The 21451-nt window shown below is 38.4% G+C and overlaps 2 protein-coding genes across 6 annotated transcripts in view; both read left to right on the top strand.

Annotated features, from left to right (window-relative positions):
• The window catches only part of LOC135207996 (serine-arginine protein 55-like), a 332296-nt gene that overhangs the window by 109641 nt on the left and 201204 nt on the right, over window positions 1-21451 (top strand). The window lies entirely within an intron of this gene.
• Window positions 1-21451, top strand: part of LOC135207734 (chromatin-remodeling ATPase INO80-like) — a 75092-nt gene that overhangs the window by 44230 nt on the left and 9411 nt on the right. The window contains exons 5-6 of the mRNA XM_064239560.1: window positions 12172-12303; window positions 12505-12663. Coding sequence (XP_064095630.1) covers window positions 12172-12303; window positions 12505-12663 — 291 coding nt within the window. The remainder of the gene's footprint in view (window positions 1-12171; window positions 12304-12504; window positions 12664-21451) is intronic.

Below are 21451 nucleotides of genomic sequence, written 5' to 3'. Positions count from 1 at the left end.
ACAACCTTCTTAGGGAAAGAAGTATGCACAGTGAGGGAGTGGATGAGTCTGCTGGGGACGCTCTCCTCTCTGGAGCAATTCGTTTCCCTAGGAAGGTTGCACCTGAGACCACTCCAATTTCTTTCTTCATCGGAATTGGAGTCGTCGTTCTCAGGATTTGACGTTCTCGCCCTGTCGTTATCCCAGGACATCAAGAAACATCTCTTATGGTGGACAGATCCCAACCTCTTTGCGAAGGGGACTGTCTCTTCAATCACAGACCCCCAACCTGGTGTTGTTCTCCGACGCGTCGGACATGGGGTGGGGTGCAACTCTGGGAACCAGCGAAGTGTCAGGTACCTGGGTGGGGGACCAGGTAGCCTGGCACATCAACAGAAAGGAGTTGATGGCTGTGTGGTTGGCTCTGAAGGCTTTCGAGCCCAAAGTCAGAAGATCGGTAGTGCAGGTCAACGCGGACAACACTACAGCTCTGGCATACATCAGGAAACAGGAGGGGGGACGCATTCCTTCTCCCTTGTACGAGACAGCAAGAGACCTTCTTCTGTGGGCAGAAGAAAGAGGGAATCAAGCTTCTCACCAGGTTCGTGCAGGGAGAAAGGAATGTAGAGCAGATCTCCTCAGCAGGAAAGATCAGGTCCTTCCCACAGAGTGGACCCTTCATCTGATGTAATGCCTAGAGCCTGTGGAAGTTATGGGGCAGGCCACACATAGACCTCTTTGCCACGTCAAAGAACAAGAGGCTGGATCCTTACTGCTCTCCGATATCAGATCCAGAGGCAGTAGCAATAGATGCTCTTCTTCTAGACTGGAACGGACTCGACGTCTACGCGTTTCCCCCCTTCAAGATCCTGGGGCTAACCATCAAGAAGTTCGTAGAGTCCGATTCAACGAGAATGACCTTAATCGCTCCCTTTTGGCCGGCCCAAGAATGGTTCACAGAGGTACTGGAATGGTTGGTGGACCTTCCAAGATCGCTCCGCTAAGGAGCGATCTACTCAGACAACCCCACTTCGACAGGTACCACAAAAATCTCCTCGCTCTCAGTCTGACTGGTTTCAGACTGTCCAAAGTTTGGTCAGAGCGAAAGGCTTTTCAGCAACAGCTGCTAAAGCAATCGCAGAGCGAGGAGACCTTCCACCTTGCGTGTATACCAGTCAAAGTGGGATGTCTTCAGACGTTGGTGCAAGAGGAAGAAACATTTCCTCTTCCAGTACCTCTGTGACCCAAATTGCGGATTCCTTATTTTTCCTCAAAGAGAATGTCATCTGGTTGTGTCAACTATTAAGGATACCGCAGTATGTTGGCGGCGGTATTTCGGCATAGAGGCTTAAATATATCCGATGATAAGGACCTGCATGATCTTATTAGATCATTTGAAACCATTAAGCGTCCTCATGTAGTACCGAACTGGAATCTAGACGTAGTCCTACAATTCCTTGGATCGTCTAGATTCGAACCTCCTGGCTTAGCCTCTTTCAAGGATTTGACGAAGAAGGCTATCTTCCTTTTGGCCCTAGCTACAGCTAAGAGAGTGAGTGAGCTCCAAGCTATTGAGGGCAATGTAGGGTTTAAGGAAGATTCTATGGTGTGTCATTTCTTCCAAGTTTCCTGGCAAAGAATGAAAACCCATCACGCCCTTGGCCCAGGAGCTTTGAAGTTCGTAGTTTATCTTTTCTAGTAGGGGAAGAGCCTGAAAGAACTCTTTGCCCTATGAGAATTATGAAGTATTTCCTTAAGAGGAAGGAACAACTTAAGGCTAATCAAGATGTGCTTTGGTGCTCCGTAAAGGACACCCCACTCGGCCCATGTCGAAGATGCTCTTTCCTTTTTTCTGAGAAGCCTTATTACAGAGGCACATGTTGCCTGTAAGGAACGATCATTTTAGACTACTGAAAGTGAAAGCTCATGAGGTGAGAGCCATCGCAACTTCGCTTGCATTCAGAAAAAATATGTCTGTGCGGAACTTGATGGAGGCGACTTTTTGGAGATGCCAATCGGTTTTCGCAAACCACTACCTACGTGATGTAAAAATCACATATGATAAATGCTTCGCCTTGGGTCCTTTCGTATCGGCGGATTCGGTGCTGGGGCAGGGAGCTGAAACTTATCCTGTGTAAATTTTTTATATGTTACCCTATATTTTATATTGTTGTTTTTGGTTGTCTGAAAGAGGTTGCAGGAGGCACCTCTTTTTGTCGTAATATTAACCCTTTGTATTTTGGTTAGGTGGTCTGGTGGGTTTTTGGCTCCTTGCAGAGGTAGTGGTAAGGATCTGTTAGGTAAGCGGACAAGGTCCCTCTAACAGCATCCGACTTGGATTCTACCACAATAGGGGATCACATATCCCAGTGGTAGATCCGAGAGTCTTTCAGCATCAGGTCACGTCCTAGCTGTAGCTCTCCAGGCAATGCAGACTCAGAGATAGTATCTATGAAGTCTTCATCCTGAAAAGGTGAGAACCAAGGTTTTTATATCCTACAACATTAGTTGTTTCCCGTCTTACCTGTATTATTGAGCTGTCCTCTTACCCTCCACCAAGGGTGCCAATCAGCTAAGTATATATCTGTCAGGGAAGTTCATGTACAAAAATGATATTGTTAAACTACAATAAAGTTTTGTACATACTTACCTGGCAGATATATACGATTAATGGTCCCACCCAGCCTCCCCTCAGGAGACAGGTGGAAGAGAAAAATCTGACAAGCTTACGGGAGTGGTTTCGTACATCCGCCACCCAGCGGCGGGTAAGGTAGACCACCTGACCTACCTGTCGCGTGTGCCGCGAGATTTGAAATTCTGTCGGGAACGTCGGAGACTATAGCTAAGTATATATCTGCCAGGTAAGTATGTACAAAACTTTATTGTAGTTTAACAATATCATTTTTCCTTTTAGGCTACGTGTTTAGAAAAAAACATGACATAGAATCGGCTTTGCGACTTCGTTTATTTTGATATTTTTAATCATACAATAACTATCATTTGTACTACTAACACCATCTTCACATAACTAATGAACGGTTGCTATTAGTACGATGCACGGATCTGTTGAGTCCAGTGTTACTAATTTTGCATTTTTAATGCTAAGCTTTCATTTTCTTGAGGTAATTAGCAAGAAAATTTTCAATCTAGCATCTGGCAGAAAAACTTGCCTTTGTTTTCAAATACATCTAGCATACGTATTTTGACATCAAATCTTTGTAATGTTAAGTTGAATATTTCTTTTATTCTACTATGTTTGATATATCATGTAAGAAAAAAGAAAAAAATCTTGCAAAACCATTTTCAGGGATTGAACAGAATAGGTTTCGAAATTATTAGGAATTATGTAACGTAATGTACAAGTACACTGTGTATGTTAGAAGCATGTTTGAATCGAAAAAGAGAGCAATCGGTTGAAATTGGCTAGGTGGCATTGTTGTGTATGATGTGAATTTTTTAGCACTTATGGAGCAAAATCTAGCCAGAAATTGCCATTCCCATTTGGCAACACTGGCCTACCCACGTTTTGTTTATGTTGTTATTGAAGTCATGTTCGCCGCGTTCTTTAAATTGCAACCATATAAACGATTTAATTATGTGCCATCCAAAACCCCTGATTCTTTTACTCTTATGGGAAAGAAGCCTAAACGTCAGGTGAAGGTTATTACGTGTAATATATTAATGTGTTGTGAAGAAGGGAAGAGAGGTTTTGCTGTATGCTGCTGGTAGCATTATCCTTATTATTCATCCGATTGCACTGCAAAATTGTTGCCATCTTTATCAACATAGATGGTTGGTGATTACCCATATGATTTACATAATTTTGATATTTCTCTTACCTCTCTCCCTCTCTTTCCTTATAAAAGGAAAGAGACCCACGTGAGTATGTAGTAGCACATGCGTATGTAGGCTTCTAGCTGTAATCCATAGGCTAGTAGGGTACATATATACAGTAGTATGTATACTACATATATTTTTAAGGCTAATGTTGTAAAATAACTTTGCGACTGTCTTGAATTTAGTTTAAGGTGATAGTTGAAGACATATTTGGTGTTTGAACTAAAGTAGGCAGTTTTAAGCAAATTTTGAGAGGGGGTTACCAGGATAACATGGATATTTACTTATCAAGGGGGGTTCTGGGCCCTATCCCCCGCGATTATCGAGGCCCTACTGTACTTTGTCCTTGTTGGCATATTGCTGTACCTGCAGAAGACTTGATGCCCTCTACTTGGATGTTGGTAACCTTTCTCCAGTACTGACTCACCGAGGGAGAAGTGTCTAAGGACAAGTCTTTCTCCTAGTCTTGCAAGATCGGGAGGAGGTTCTCTGCAGCTGGCGACAACGTCACCCGTACGTTTCCCGAGAGCACATAGTATCAGTGGCTTGTCCTTTCCTCACATTCCGAAGAATATATCAGACTGGAAGGTAGATGTGGTCTCATCAGGAACCACATTTGTTTCTTTCTACCTTTGGGTCTTTGCCCACAAGTCCTTGGAACCTTTTTTTCTTGGACCTGTGGTGGCTGCTCAACAAGTTGTGTTTTCTTACCCAGCTCCTTGAAGAGGACAAGTTGCATGTTGCCTAAGGTGTGTGGTTCTAAAGGTGAGAAGGATTCAAGAGTGACTGGCCTCTCCTTTACCTTCCTTGTCCTTCTACTGCTCATCCTTCAGGTTGAGAATAGGACTCGAACCTACACTTGCTGGACTGGCGCCTGATGTGGTAAATCTACACATCAAACTTTCTTTCTATTTTTCTTGTTGATTCATAGAAGCAATCCCACTTCTTCCTCTACCAAGGGGAGGAAGGAGACTCTGGCACTAAAGCAAACCCTTCTTAGTTCTCAGCCTTAGTGCCTCTGACTCTTTTAATATTCTTCCTAGTGTTTTTCGTGTTACAATTCCTCACTCATTTTGAAAAGGCCCAGTTACTAGCAGCTTCTGTAATTCTCAACTAGATCAAATAGCGTAGTCAGCCTGACTGGTTCTGTCCCTATTTGCATCAGTTTAGGTCTCCCGTCACTGCTATCCTTCTTACACTACTGCTTTATCAGTGCATTCATTTGTACATCCTGTAATGATTTAAGTAACCTTTATATATAGGCGGCCCTCGGTTAGCGGCAGGGGTTCCTCAATGGCGCAATAAGTAAAATTGTATTAATGCAGAATAGCACTATAGAATTTACTATTACCGTAGTTGTTGTAAATACGTTATGTAGAGTAGAACTGAGATAATCTTAATGTAATAACTTTATTCGCTCTAGATCAAAGATCAATCGGGAAATATACTGTTAAATTTAAACCTAGTTATAACTGAAGCTGAGAAAACTGTTCAAGCTGCTAATGACTATTATCGTGCATCGGCAACAAGGATATAACTCCAGTAAACGTATGCCATCAAACACAACGGTAGATAAAATTGAGATAAAATAATTTTAATCAAAACTACTGGGCTTGAAAGAACACATTTTACTGTTGTTTTCACGCCGATATAAGATAAATAACGTAAAGTTTGTATTATGATGATATAAAGGAAAATTGCGAACGGAATCACGTAATTTTTTCACGCAATAAACATGCTGCCAACGTAATTGTTAAAGAAAAAAAAAGTTCACAATCACAACGAGACATATTCAATTCATATTTGCACCTGAAAACACATCGTATAAGGAAAAATAACCTTGTCTGATATAAGTCAAGTATCCAGGTATTCGTTTCTGCCAACTAGAAACAAGAAAATTCGCTCAGAATTATGTGAAATATGGCAAAAACTCGTGTTCGCCATCAGCTGATTTGAAACCAAAACATTGGCCGCTCCGCGGAATACTAGCTTAGATTTGCCGTAGTATTTTATAATACAATAATATGAGAATACATACAATATCATTGGATACAGTGAAGTAATGTATAACTTTTTAAAGGATTTATGGAAAAGGTTCATAATTAATAAAATAACACCATGCATTTTTCGGAACAGTGGCGGACAGGAACGAACATGAAAAAACATCCTCTGACAACGTGGAGGGTAGTTACAAAAGCTGCCTTAATTTGTATCATATTTATGTACAAAATAAAAATACCCTATACGTAATATATTTTCATACACATTTTAAACAGAAGAGCATGAACATTTATAAAATCGCACATCGATCGCTAAATTTGCACTCTTTTTAACTCAATAATTTCGGAAGAGTGGCAGTCAGCTGCTTAGAGGAATGAACATGAAAAAACATCATATTTGATAACGTGAAGGGCCGGTTTCAAAAGCTGCCCTTAGTATCATATTTCTGCGCAGAATTGAAATACCCTGTTCATAATACATTTGCATACACATTTTAAACATTAAAGCATGAACAATTATAAAATGGACACATTGATCGCTAAATTTGCACTTTTTTTAACTATATTTTCTGAAGAGCGGCAGATGGTGGCTCACAAGAATGAACATGAAAAAACATCATATTTGATAACATGAAGGGCAGTTTCAAAAGCTCCCTTTGTATCATATTTATGTGCAGAAATAAAAATACCTATACATAATACATTTTCATACACATTTTAAACATAAAAGCATGAACATTTATAAATCACCACAAACATAAAAGCATGAACATTTATAAATCACCACATCCATAGCTAAATTTGCACTCATTTAACTCGATATTTTCGGCATAGAACAGCATCAGAGGCATATATTTTACCCTAATACCTATGTAAAAACTCTCAATACAATTTTTTAATATAATTTGCATAACCTTAATGAACTGAACAGTATTTCTACAAATGTATGTACTCGTTAGACATAACGGCGCTAGCGGCTCTGTTGACCGAAAATTGTGCTGTAAAAATACCTTAAAATGTCTTATTTTTTTAATGAATATTTTTTACGACAGCCATAAAACCGATTCGCTGTTGAGCGATTGCGCCGTTAACTACAGGCCGCCTGTAAAGTGTTTGGTTATCTTCTTTGAGAGTTAGGTACCGTTTCCCCTTTAGATTTCCTGGTACAGGTACACAATCCTTTATCCGAAATCCTTGGGGTCAGATTTGTTTTGGTTTTTGGAATTTTTCAGTTTTCGGAATTGTGGGATCAGGAGCATAATCAATTGTCACTGCTACAGCAAAAGCATTTTTTCCTTTTTTTTTCATGTTTTTTCATTATAGTTATTTATTCATTATAGTTGATTATTATTTATATTAATATACTCCTGCTAAGTGATTGGGATATAATTACTTCCAATAATAAAAGAGTGGAACAATTATGACTAGTATATGTCCACTAACACGCATCATTTTCAACAGAAACATTCAGTTAAACTAAAAAATATGCATATTTGAATGTTACCTTGATTGTGATTATTTGACTACTGATGGCAAAAATTACTATCATTGCTATATTTAATTACTTCTTGAAAACAAAAATGTAACCATTTGAACTTTAATATAGTGGTATGAAAAACCCCACACTGTGTTGTGGTGATCAAATGTGCGACTGCAAACTGATGATGCCAATGTGACAATAAAGAACAGTCCTCTCCAACAATGAATATTAACGATAAGTAAGACTATAAATACATTTCATCATATCGATTTTGGAGAGGATTAATCTTTACTGTCATGACGTCATCATCAGTTGCTGTCGTACTTTTGATCACCACGACACACTTTGTGAGATCTTTCGTATCACTCTATTAAAGTTAAGATTATTGTTAAATTCTTGTTTCAAGAAGAAATGATTATATAAAGCAAATTATTGAGTAATTCTTGCCTTTAGCTGTCAAATAATCACGATCATGGTAATGTTCTAATTTAGTTCAGTCACGACATATGTCTATAAATAGAAGAGAAGTTGAGGGCAGTCCCTGAAAAACAGATCTTCATGGCAACCAGCCAGCCAATCAGGTTTTAGCTGTATTCTGTCTGAGAAAAATTTTGCTTTGAAGTTGACGATGACGTATGTGTGGGTTTGAAAACATTTAGTTGTTTTTAAGTGTATGTATTTTACTGATTACATGAAGAATGGAATGAAATCCTTTTCATTACTTTGAGTGCAAAATTGTTGGTTCAAAGACTCTTCGACAACAAATTTTTTTTTTTGCCCTGGAGATATTTACTAATGCTGCATTGATGTACCTTCAAAACAAATTAATCTCTTTAATCTCTCGAGGAATGTTAATCCATTTCTGTTTACCTGCTGGTCACAATCTTTATAGTTCATGTGAATAAAATTTTTTTTTTCAAAGATGTATTACCTGTACTACACATTTTTTTAAACATTATGAACACCGTGTGGATATTTACGGAGATGTACAATTATTTTATTATCTTGGGATTTTTTTTGTTAACCTTTGGATATTTTAAGGGCAGTTCTTGGGATTTAGTAAGAAAAATAATTGGAGTAGCAGCACACACCCAAATGACTCAGAGCAGCTGTTAGCATCCAAACTACCAACCTTATGAATTGACGTTCTACTCTCCACAAAATGTTTTCGGTTCTTAGATTTTTGGGTAAAGGATTGTGCACCTGTATTGTAACTGATCCACCATCCTCCATTCAGTCTTGACTCGGTTGTAGAACAGGAATGGGCAAAGGGAGGGGGTTTACTGAGCATGGAGTATTGATTCTTCTAAGAGTACTCCTTTAACTATTAATATACCCTCTTTTAAGTTTTATCAAGTTTTCTGTTACCCCTTTCCTGGAGGAATCATTACCTACCAAAGATTTTTGCTGTCATTTTGATATGGGAATTGTTGACTGAACCCTTGCGTGGATTACAGTACAATGTCTTGAAAGACAGATAACTCCATCTCCCTTCAGAAATCCATTTAGGGAACCCAGCCCTTGAAGGTGTGTTTTCTCTCAAAGATATTCAAGAAGTAAGGCGGAGATATTGCTTCCCATAATTTTAGTTTTGTCCACTCGTGTGATACTGGTCCCTGTTGCCAATCAGAAGTAGTACCTATGTGCTTACCCTTTTGTTTGCTGATGCCTCATTCCCTTCTCCCAAGGTAGGACTTAGGGAAGGATTCACCACATTCTTCTCCTTGATTCTGTTTGCTGATGCCTCATTTCCTTCGCCCAAGGTATGACTTAGGAAAGGATTCGGCACATTCTTCTCCCTGAGGATTCAAGCATAAGACAACTGGCAATTTCGAGTAGGACTTCCCTGTGTCTACTTTCAGGTCTAGGGGCTTACTCTTCCACTTGAGCATGGGTCAGCTGGAAGGAGAGTTTGGCACCTACCATGACTAAATCTTTGAGATTACCTCTTATGATTCTTTAGTGAGGAAAGGACCTGGATGTTCCTCATTTTCTAGTTCACAGTCTGGAGTTGCAACTAGCCTTTTAGTTAGGTTCAAATGAGAAGACAAACCTACCAATATTCTTCCTCTCTTCTACATAAGGACACCTATAGGCCCATGGCTCTTGTTCCTTTGCCTTAGAGTAGAGTTGTGCATGAGCCATTGTTATAGCCATCTCAACACCGACCATGGTTGTTCCCAGGTTGGAGAAGAGACATTAGGTGCTGGGTCTCTTCCCTCTCCTTCGTGTCCTTCCTATCTAGACAGCCCTAACCATTTTCATGAAATTCTGGCAGACACAGGTGAGCTTCTTGGTTGGCACCTGTCCAAAAACTTAGATTTGATTTGTTTTTTGGTGGGTTAGTCCCTAGAATTGTATAGGTAACTTGTTTGTTTTTTTACTTTTTCAGTAATCCGTCAAGCATCCGTGTATTTGCCAAAGTTTGCCTACAACTTTCCCTTGTCTTCACTAGAAAAGGCTCCTCATTTCTTGTTTTCATCTTACTCTCCTTTGTTTACAGTTGAGATGTCCTGGAATAATCTGTGGATCAGTGGGTTTGCTTCACTCTGAAGAGATCTAATAAATGTCAAATGCCAAAGTCACCTGTTAATGCTTTTTTGGTCTTCACCACTTCTGGGGATGTTGCTGGCTCTCTCTCCAGTGCCATCAGTTGAACAAATTTCTTTGAGCAGTGGCACCCTGTGTGCCATGCCTCTTCCTCCAGTAAGGTCATGGGATCATCATCCTGCTGTGGAGAGAAGGAAGAAGGGTGTGAATTCCCCCTTTCCACTTTGGTGCCCCAACTGGTTTTAATGGTTCCTCTGTTGATCAAGTAACTTTTGTTTGCCCAGAGGATGTCCATGTTTCCATGTGGCTCTTAACTGTCAGACAGGACATTCCATCTATGCCATTCATACCTGTTTACCTCTTCAATTAGTTTGTACAAGCTTCTAGCTTTGCTGCCTTCTCCTCCTCCTCCATTGCCAGCTCCTCCAACCACTAGCAGCAAGATAGCAGAAGTAGCCATGGACACTACCATCCTTGCTCAGCTACATTGACAGTATTTTCTGACAGGTGGGTTGCTATTCAAGAACAGTCAAGGTAGACCATTGGCCCTTTATATCATAGGTAGCGACCTTTGCAAGAGTGCTTACCTCCTTTTTTGAACTTATGCTGAGGAGACAGCCTCTTTGCCTCCCTCTGATACTGTACCTCCACCACCAGTTTCCTACCAAACCTCTTGTTCCTATGTTCCTGAAGTGTCATCTCCAGAGCCTGTTTTTATGCCATGCCTTGAGGAAAGTCTTTTCCCTATGCATAGACTTTGCCTTTAGTATGCCCGTCCCGCCAGCTACAATGATTTTTAAAGCTGGAGTCCGTGCTCTGCTAGCTGTCAGAGGTATGAGCATAGCAGGGATCATAGTAGGTTTCTTGGCTGTGACTGGGATTGCTCCCAGGCCATATTGATAATAGAAATTCTCTGAAATCAAATTGTTTTCATGGAGTTCCAGGGACTCATAAGTGGATTTCAATGCTCCTGATTGAAGAGATCTACAAGCGCTCTCCTAGTGGGTCAGGCACGTGGTCATGTCATTTGTTCAGTACTCCAGTGACTGTTCCTTATCTTTTAAGAGATGCTCACCTTCACCTGTCACCCATTCTAGTGATTGGCTTGAGGTGTTTACTACCAGTTTGTCAAACAAAATGAATAAGTGCTGTCTCCTGCTGCTTTTCTCTTTCTCCAAGGAATATCATATAATAATAGTATGGGACTCTCTAATTCTGTTTCTTCATCAGACAGGTGAGAAAAGGATAATGTTCAGAGTATTTAGGGGCATGCTATTACAAATCTAGTAGAGACTAGATTCATTGTCTCTGTTTGTAAAAAATGACAACCTGTTTGCTCTTAGAACCCTGGACACTGCTACTCACTCAATTCCAATCCCTGAAGATGTTATAGACAGATTCCTATGCTCATTGAGCCAGTCTAGAGTTTTTACATCTCTGTTCATCGAACGTAAATTGTGAATTTGGTCATAAGTGGTTTTTTTTTTTTTTCCTCCCAATAACCCACTACTTGAGTACATAAGTTTCCTCTTGCCAACTCCACTTTCTGGTAATTACTCTCAGTACAAGAAAAGTAACTGCTGATCATAACAGGGATTAAAATGTTTTGAGTGGTTCGTCAATTTTTCCCCAGATCTAAGTTATGGCAAATAGCATGTTTGTCAATTTTTCCTCAGATCTAAGTTATGACAATAGTGTGTTTGTATGAAAATTTCTGATTTTTACAAAAATATAAATTTTAGCCATGAGGGCCAACATAGAATGTGCATAGTATTTAATGAACATTCATCACATCAACAGGTACATTCCAAATAGCAGTATTAGTCAGACCATGGGAAGCTGAATGGTCAGCTGGCCCTGAAATATTTCTTATCTGCATAATTTTTTTAGTTTTTGACAGCAAGGAAATCATGAAAATATTCTTTTAAACAAGTGATTGGTTTGCTGAAATTAATACTGCACACATACATTTTTGCAATAATTTTGCTACAAATACCAGTCACTTCTGAGGAAGACCAGGTAGTTTGGGAGCTGTCTCTTGGCAAAAAATGATGAATTTCCATTTCTTTACATCAAATCTATGCTAAAGAAATACAAAGGACGAAGAAAAGCTGAACTGTGTATCCTATGTGGCTGTGAATGTGATAATTTTTCTGTAACCTGCCTCTTCCCAATTCTGTGTGAATACCTTGTTTCCATTATGGGGCTCATGATGCAATTTTGATCAGCATGTCTGGTTAAATGACTCACCAGTCTCCATGAAAGCTAAGGTAATCAAAGATTTATTTTTTCCCTGATTAATTGCTGGTTGTTGTTTACTTGCAGAGTCCTTTGGCACAGAATGAGGACAGTTTACATAGTTTCCCTGATGATGCCTCTGATGATCTGACCATTCCACTGAAGGGACGAAGTCGTGGTAGTAAAAAGGATAAAAAACCCAAGAAATTAGATGCTCAGGTTTGTCTTTGTTTTCTGTATGTTTTGAAGTTTACACAGAAAATTTAGAATGGAGATACTCATTATGTTATATAGCAGAGAGATATTAATAGAAAAGTATTAAGAAATAAAAATGAATTTTCAGTTATTTGCGTTAGCACATAATCATTGTACCTTTCATTATCCTTCATTGTTGTAGTATCCCTTTATCTGCACCTTCAGGCACTTGCTATGCGACGACATAAGCTTTGGGTTTTAATGGCTAAAAAGGAAGTGGGTAGGTGCCAGAAATCAAAAGCTTCATTAAGGAAGGAAGTTCTCCAAAACTGTAAAAGAATAGCAACTGGATGTATGCGTGTTTGTCGACAAAAAGCCTTACAGGTATAGTATTGCATGTGTGTTGATTAAAAAAATGTAGATTTAGGACAAAATCCCTTTTGATAGACATATGTAATTCCTTAATCGTGTAAGGTTTTTGTACTTTTTAAAAAGTATCTTATTTATAATTGTTGGTTTGATTAGATTGAACTCCCAAATTTGAATTCTTCTTTGATTAGATTGATCCAACTCGCCATATATGTAACTGTATGAGTATTAGTTTGTATATCCAACTTACCAAGTAATTCCATAGCTATAAGTTCCACTTATGCGGCAGCTTGAATTCAAAACTTCGAGGGTAACACTTCAAACTATTTTGTAGGTGACCAGTTTCACCCACTAGCGGGAGAATAGGAATGACTGTCAGTAGAAAGCTCAGTCTGTTCCTACCGTCTTCTGGTAAGCACTGGTGATGGCGGTCGCTTGTTAATTATTTTCTGGTTATTTAACTGGATTTCAGTGGTGTGCATTCCCACTGGAGCACATATTTAGTAACCTTTAATGGAATTGCAGGGTGAGTTTTTTCTTGTTTTTGTAATTGTTGAGTTGATTCATCAACTTATCTGTTGTTTACTCTTATGAGCTAACAAAAATAGTTCAGCCCTAAAGTCATTCTCTTATGTTACACCATTCATTTAGGCTAAACTCTGCATAATGTTTTTCTTTTACCGGGTCTCATTAATTGTAACTTTCGATATACAGTGGGCCCCCATATTTGCGTTCTCCAGATTCATGGATTTTTCTCTGGACCATATCTAACCATTATTTGCAGGAAATTCGCCTATTCGCGGGGTTTTCCGACGATAAATAATCACCAATTAGTGTATTTTGATGTTATTTTCATGCCTAAATACATTTTTATGATACAAAAATGATTTACTAATTTTAAAATATTATTATTGATCAATACTGAAGGAAATCCCAGTCTTCACGCATCTTTCTTTCGAACTCCAGGTCTCTCTCTCTCTCTCTACTGAGATGAGAGATTTTTAGGGTACGCGTATGTATAATATGTTTTATAAATATTTTCAAATAATAATAATAACTGTAATTAAAAAAGTCATATATGAAAGTATTTTACAGAAATACTACGATAATCTCTCTCTCTCTCTCTCTCTCTCTCTCTCTCTCTCTCTCTCTCTCTCTCTCTCTCTCTCTCGCCACATGAGATATGTATGTCATAGTGGTAACTCTCGCCCTCTGTTTGGGCTGGAAGTGTATGTATAAGTATATCTTTAAGGACATTACTACATTTTATGGTAAAATAATAATATACAGTACTAGTTTACAAATAATAAGTTTAATGAGATTAACCAGTAACAATAACATTTCTCTCTCTCTCTCTCTCTCTCTCTCTCTCTCTCTCTCTCTCTCTCTCTCTCTCTCTTACATATTTTTATTTGTTTTATAGTATAAATAAATAATTTACCTTATAACTAATTTTCAAATATTAATAAGATTAATTAAAAATAGTGATTCCCAGTCTTTTTTAATCACGTGGAGGAAGGTGGGCGGGGGGAGTAAATGAGAGTTTGATATATGAATTGGCGGAGGGGAAGGAATCAAAGTCTAGGAGTTATTCTCTCTCTCTCTCTCTCTCTCTCTCTCTCTCTCTCTCTCTCTCTCTATCTGTTATTGGCTGTAGGTATATATTTTTAATGGTAAAATGTTTAAGATGACTTTGAAATTATATTAATAATATAACCTCAAAGATTAATACAGTAATAGGTTAGTAATTTTAGGTATATTTGAAGTAGGATGTTATGAAGGTATACATATGGTATCTGAACTTTCAAGATAGGCAGTTAGTTATAAGCATTTTTAGTGGTGGTTTTAACTATTCGTGGGTTTTAACTATTCACGGGGGTGTCTGGTACACATCCCCCACGAATACGGGGGGAACACTATACGTATAGTTTTGCCCTTATTTTAAATTCTTAAATTATGTTTTCCGAGTATAAATAGTTGCAAACTGTTTATTGCCTCAAAGTAATTTTTGAAAGTTTCGTCATTCTTTTAGGCTGAAAGCTAGCCAACCTTACTTGTAAGTTGCTGGTGTAATTTTGCCCTGAAAAGTAATCTTGTATCTTACGTTAGAATAAGCTTCACATCAGTGTTGTTTACAGGGCACAGGTGACTCACTAAACATCGTTAGACAACTGCCTTAAAAGTATTTTGTGAATGTTCGTCATTCATAGGCTTTTTGTGAGCTGTCAGCATAGTGTTGTCCTAAAAAGGAAATCTCATATCTTGTACCTTTCCTTTAGGCCAAAATATTTTACATCGATGGTGTTTACTAGGTAATTATTAAATGTTTATCATTCCTTTTGGCCAAAGGTTTGCATATCGTGTTTCTTTACTGAACCTAGTCTTGCTAACAGTAAATAAGATTACTTTAGTCCTCATTCTCAGGATTTAGGCTAGTCGCAAATTTGTTGATTAATACTTGCTTTAAAGTGTTTATTAAATGTTTCTTCATTCCTTTGGACTAAAGAAATGCTTTTCATGTTTACCCAATTAATGAACCTAGTCTTGCTAATTGTCAGTAAGTAATATTATTTTAAGCTTCGCTCTTTCCCTTGCAGAGAATTAAAATGTAAGGGCAGAAAGTAGTAGGAGAGAATGGTGCTTATGGAAGATGTTTTTATCGTTGACCGAGAATCAGTCCCAGTAATTGCATTGCTTCAGCAGTTTTCTGATTATTATTCGCTTTGGCGGTACAATTTAGAGATTTTTTTCTGAGATGTTTTTCTCATGTTTCCTTTGTACAAGGAGGACACATATCTATGGAAATATGAAGTTCCAGCACCCAGGAATCATCACTACAGCTTGACGCCAACTTGTGCCACAAACAGTCAATGGCGCGAGTTTGTGATTGTAGTAGCAAGTCACCAAAAGTGCCCTCTTGAAGATCATACAACAAGTAAGCCCTTTTTCTCTCCTACTACTAACCCTATAATTTTATCCCCGGTTATCGGCGATCCGGTTTTATGGTGCTCGTCTAGCGCCTTAAATTGGTGATTTATGATACCATAACAGGCCAAGTTCCGGTTGTCGGCGCCATAATGGTGGTTATGGTGCCAGTTGCAAAGTCCCAGTGTGTTAAAGACAGCCACTGGAAAGGCATCTTTTTGGAAGTGGCTCATTCTTCTTCTAATTCTGAGGTGTCCAGTCTGGAAAATAGACATCAGTGGCAATTCAGTGATGAGTCAAGGCCATTAAAAAGGCCAGCAATGGATTTTCATACATTCAACTTCCCTGACAGATATATACTTAGCTAAGACTCCGTCTTCCCCGACAGAAATTCGAATTTCGCGGCACACGCTACAGGTAGGTAGGTCAGGTGATCTACCGTCCCGCCGCTGGGTGGCAGGAATAGGAACCATACCTTCTAAAACCAGATTTTTCTCGTCCACCTGTCTCCTGCGGGGAGGCTGGGTGGGCCATTTATCGTATATATCTGCCAGGTAAGTATGTATGAAACTTTATTGTATCATAACAATATCATGTGTCTCTCTCTCCTCAGGTGCCTTGTCAATAGAACAAGGATCCTCTGTGAGTGCGAGGAGCCTTCATGCTGTCACTGGGACAGCCCAGAACTTTTCTTACCAGTGCTTGTGGTAGAGAAATGTTTGGTGCTTGAGCCGACGTGTTCTTCCACTCGTAAGCACTTTCACTCTAGTACACTGCCCGGAATGACAGTTTTTGAGCACAAATTGGCCCATTGACATTTGAGCACCCAGCAACAAAAGAACGTGATGCATCCACTGAACATGCTCTAGTGCCAGAGCACTGAGGAGTGCCCTACTTTATGGAAGAAGTAGAGTCCCCATTAACACCTGTTTATTCAGATTCTACTGCTACAGTGACAGACTTCGACTTTGGATCCATCTTTGGCACCCATCTAGTAGCACTTAGACGACATTTTGGGGTTTTTAAGAAAACCTCTTGCAGTTAAGCTTACTAGGGACGAGTCATTATCTTTGGTCTTTGGTGGAAGAAGAGAGTAAGAAAGCAGAGGAGGACTTCTTCAACTGTATGCAGTTCTTTACTTCCATATTTGCTTTCCAGTTTTCATACCTTCTTACCAACGACTATAGTTGCCAGGGCCTAATTTTATGATAAACGACCAACCTCTGATCCCTCCATGTTGTTGCCTAACATGGTGTTGTCTACATCAGCAAAGAAAGCACATAGTGAGGTAGACTCTTGGTACTCAATCAAGAAGGAGGAAGGAAAATCTTGCTTAAGTTTTACTCCAGGAAAGTCTTGCTTTAGTTTTAATCCAGCTAGATTTTCTCAGAGAAGATGCTCCTGTTATGCCACTGTAGAAACTCCTTCCCTGGGGTCAGCTACCTCCTCCCAGGTAGACTTCTGGGCACTTATTGACTTGTCAAAGAGGTTGGTTTCTTTCAGCTGCTAAAGTGATGTTTTTCTTTAGCTGAGATCAACCAATTGTTTTGTAACCTGTTCAAGGTTTTTGTAGTGGTTAGTTTTTAAGACTGAATTTGGGCACAGTGGCATGCAAATCCAAGAATGCCCGCTCTTAGGTAGCTTCACTTTTCACTATGGGAGTGTTAAAGAAAAGAGAATTATAGTGCTTTTACACCTCTTGAGGAGTGACCTTAAGACAGAAATGGGCACTCCCCTTTTCTCCTTTAGTTAAAGACTTCTTGCTCCCACAGTCAACAGTACTTGATATTGGTTCTCAACTACACAAGAAATTGACCCAAGATCTCTTAATTCATTCCTCAAGACGTCCTAGGATCAATCTTCCTTCAGTGGTAAATCAACTTTGTTTACAGCTAAGAAATGAGGTTCAAATCCTCCATGTACCAGTATATGCACTCCAGCTGTTTTGGGAGAAGTGGAGCAAGAGAGGAGGCAAAGAGTGGATCATGCAAGTATTCAAGGTAGAGTATTTTATCTTCTTCAAGGTAAAACCTCCTCTAGTATATGAACCCATAGCCTTGACAGCCTATTCTATAGGCTTAGAGAGGTTTTCGGGCCTCGCAGAGGAACTGTCCTCATAGGGGTTCTACAATTGCCTGTTGGTAGTCCCCAAGGTTTCCTGTGGATGGAGACCAGTCCTGGATGTCAGCTCTCTGAATGTCTTCATACAGAAAACAAAACTCAGAATGGAATGCAGTCATTCCATTCTTGTACCCATGCAGCAAGGAGACTGGATGGTCTCAATAGACATGCAGGATATATACTTCCACGTCCCTATACATACACCCGAACTCGAGGAAGTACCTAAGATTCATCTCCCAGGACTGGGTCTTCCAGTTTCAAGCGCTTTGCTTTGGATTGTTGATGGCACCACAATCTTCACGCAAGTACTAGCTCCTCTGGCAGGATGGCTACATCAGAGGCCATATACATCACCCTTTACTTAGACAATTGGCTTCTTCGTTCCACGTCAGAAACCAATGCACGGAGGACCTTTACAAGACGCTTCTTTTAGCCCAGGACAAAGGCTTATTCATTGACCTTCAGGAATCCCCATCGAGAATTTTATGGCCATTTTCGGATTTCTCTTGTGTACCTAAGGAGTTGTATATGTTTCATACTCTGAAAGGTAGTGGACTAGGCTTAACTAATTGATTCTGCACAGGAACCCAGCGTTGATGACTTTATCCTGTCTTTGCCATGTCCAAGTAAGGAAGAGACTTTTTCCTCTTCAACCCTGGGATCTTTAACGATAAAGGGGTCACATTCAAGCTCTAGATCCATCCTCTCTCCCTTTGGAATTAGTAGATATCATTGGCTCTGATGAAAAGAAAACCCTCTGTCCAGCTACAGCTTTTGGATTTTCATGACTCCCATGTGTGCCCACCAGTCTTGAGCTCCTAGCTCGACTGGCATGCAGCGCTTCTGGGTCACCAGCTACAGCCTTACACCAGATCGTTCTCCGAGCTTCCAAAGGGCTTCCAGCTCTGTGGGAGAATAGGGAGGTCTCTGTCCATTTGAAGTGTTCAGAGAACCAGCCGTTTCATATACCGATATGGCAAGATCTATTTCATCCACTGACTAGAAGGTATTACATTTATGGACTTTTACCATGAGGCACACTCATAATTAGGAAAGCAGTTGGCCTTCTTCTAAGTAAAGCTAAGGATGTTGGAGTAACCTCTACCCCCTTAGTTTACATTACATACTTTTTACACCTCGTACATCTATTTTGCCTTCGAACTTCTGGGAATGTAATCATTCTTCGTTTTTCAATAATTTTATGAAAGTTAACCCTTAAATGCCTATTGGACGAATTAAACATCGACGAAAATTGTCTGTTGGATGCTTAATAGACTTATGAAACGTCGACGCAAATTTTTTTTTTTTAAATTCACAGAAAAATAGTTATAGGCCTACTTGGCAAAAACTTTTGAATCATGCACCTTGAGGGATGCTGGGAATTCACGGATCAAGCTGTTGTTTTGTTTACAAGCGTTATCCAGGCGCGCATGCGGGAATTTCTTTCTTCTTGCACTAAATAGCATCAGCGACACATCTCAGAGATTATTTTGTCACTTTGACATAATTTTTGCACCATTTTATATTAGCCGTTACAGAGTTTTATATATGAAAATGTGCGCAATTTCATGTAGAATACAACAAAAAATAACCCATGGTTGTAGCTTTTATCGGTTTTGAAATATTTTTATATGAATAACGATAAGTGCCAAAATTTCAACCTTCAGTCAATTTTGACTCAACCGAAATAGTCAAAAAACGCAATTGTAAGCTAAAAATCTTATATGCTAGTAATATTCAATCATTTACCTTCATTTTGCAATAAATTGGAAGTCCCTAGCACAATATTTCGATTTATGATGAATTTTTGAAAAAACTTTTTCCTTGCGTCTGCGCGGTAACTCTTCCGAAAAAATCATAAATTTTTTCGTCCGATTGTCGTAATGTTTGCACCGTTTTATATTAGCCGTTACATAAAGTTTTATGCATGAAAATATGCACAATTTCATGTAGAATACAACAAAAAACAACTCATGGTTGTAGCTTTTATCAGTTTTGAAATATTTTCATATAAATAACAAAAAGTGCCAAAATTTAAACCTTGGTCAATTTTGATTCTACTGAAATGGTGAAAAAATGCCATTGTAAGCTAAAACTCTTATATTCTAGTGATATTCAATCATTTACTTTTATTTTGCAACAAATTGGAAGTTTCTAGCACTATATTTCGATTTATGGTGAATTTTTTAAAAAACTTTCCTTACGTCCACACGGTAACTCTTCCGAAAAAATCAGAAAATTTTCGTCCGATTGTCATAATGTTTGCACCGTTTTGTATTAGCTATTACATAAAGATTTATATATGAAAATATGCACAATTTAATGTAGAATACAACAAAAAACAACTCATGGTTGTAGCTTTTATCAGTTTTGAAATATTTTTATATAAATAACGATGTGCCAAAATTTCAACCTTCGGTCAATTTTGACTCGACCGAAATGGTAAAAAAACGCAATTGTAAGCTAAAACTCTTACATTCTAGTAATATTCAATCATTTACTTTTATTTTGCAACAAATTGGAAGTCTCTGCCACAATATTTCAATTTATGGTGAATTTTTGAAAAAAAACTTTCCTTACGTCCGCACGGTAACTCTTACGAAAAAATCAGACATTTTTTTGTCCGATTGTCATAATGTTTGCACCGTTTTGCATTAGCTATTACATAAAGATTTATATATGAAAATATGCACAATTTCATGTAGAATACAACAAAAAACAACCCATGGTTGTAGCTTTTATCAGTTTTGAAATATTTTTATATAAATAACGATGTGCCAAAATTTCAACATTCGGTCAATTTTGACTCAACCGAAATGGTAAAAAAACACAATTGTAAGCTAAAACTCTTACATTCTAGTAATATTCAATCATTTACCTTTATTTTGCAACAAATTGGAAGTCTCTAGCACAATATTTCGATTTATGGTGAATTTTTGAAAAAAAAAGTTTTTCCTTACGTCCGCGCGGTAACTTCCGACAAATCAGAAATTTTTTCGTCAGATTGTCTTAATGTTTGCACCGTTTTATATTAGCTGTTACATTTAGTTTTATATATGAAAATGTGCACAATTTCATGTAGAATACTACAAAAACAATCCATTGTTGTAGCTTTTATCAGTTTTGAAATATTTTCATATAAATAACGATGTGCCAAAATTTTAACCATCAGTCAACTTTGACTCAACCGAAATGGTAAAAAAACGCAATTGTAAGCTAAAACTCTTACGTTCTAGTAATATTCAATTATTTACCTTTATTTTGCACCAAATTGGAAGTCTCTAGCACAATATTTCGATTTATGATGAATTTTTGAAAAAAAAAACTTTTTCCTTATGTCCATGCGGTAACTCTTCCGAAAAAATCATAAATTTTTTCGTCCGATTGTCGTAATGTTTGCATCGTTTTATATAAGCTGTTACCTAAAGTTTTATATATGAAAATTTGCACAATTTCATGTAGAATACAATGAAAAATAACCCATGGTTGTAGCTTTTATCAGTTTTGAAATATTTTCATATAAATAACGATAAGTGCCAAAATTTCAACATTCAGTCAACTTTAACTCGACCGAAATGGTAGAAAAACGCAATTGTAAGCTAAAACTCTTACATTCTAGTAATAATCAATCATTTACCTTCATTTTGCAACAAATTGGAGGTCTCTAGCACAATATTTTGATTTATGGTGAATTTTTGAAAAAAAAAAAAAACTTTTTTTTTCCTTACGTCCACGCGGTAACGCTGCCGAAAAAATC

The sequence above is a fragment of the Macrobrachium nipponense genome, chromosome 34 (assembly GCF_015104395.2).
Source record: "Macrobrachium nipponense isolate FS-2020 chromosome 34, ASM1510439v2, whole genome shotgun sequence".
Taxonomy (NCBI): Eukaryota; Metazoa; Arthropoda; class Malacostraca; order Decapoda; family Palaemonidae; genus Macrobrachium; species Macrobrachium nipponense.
The sequence above is the reverse complement of the archived record's forward strand: the minus strand, read 5'-3'. Positions and strand labels throughout refer to the sequence as shown.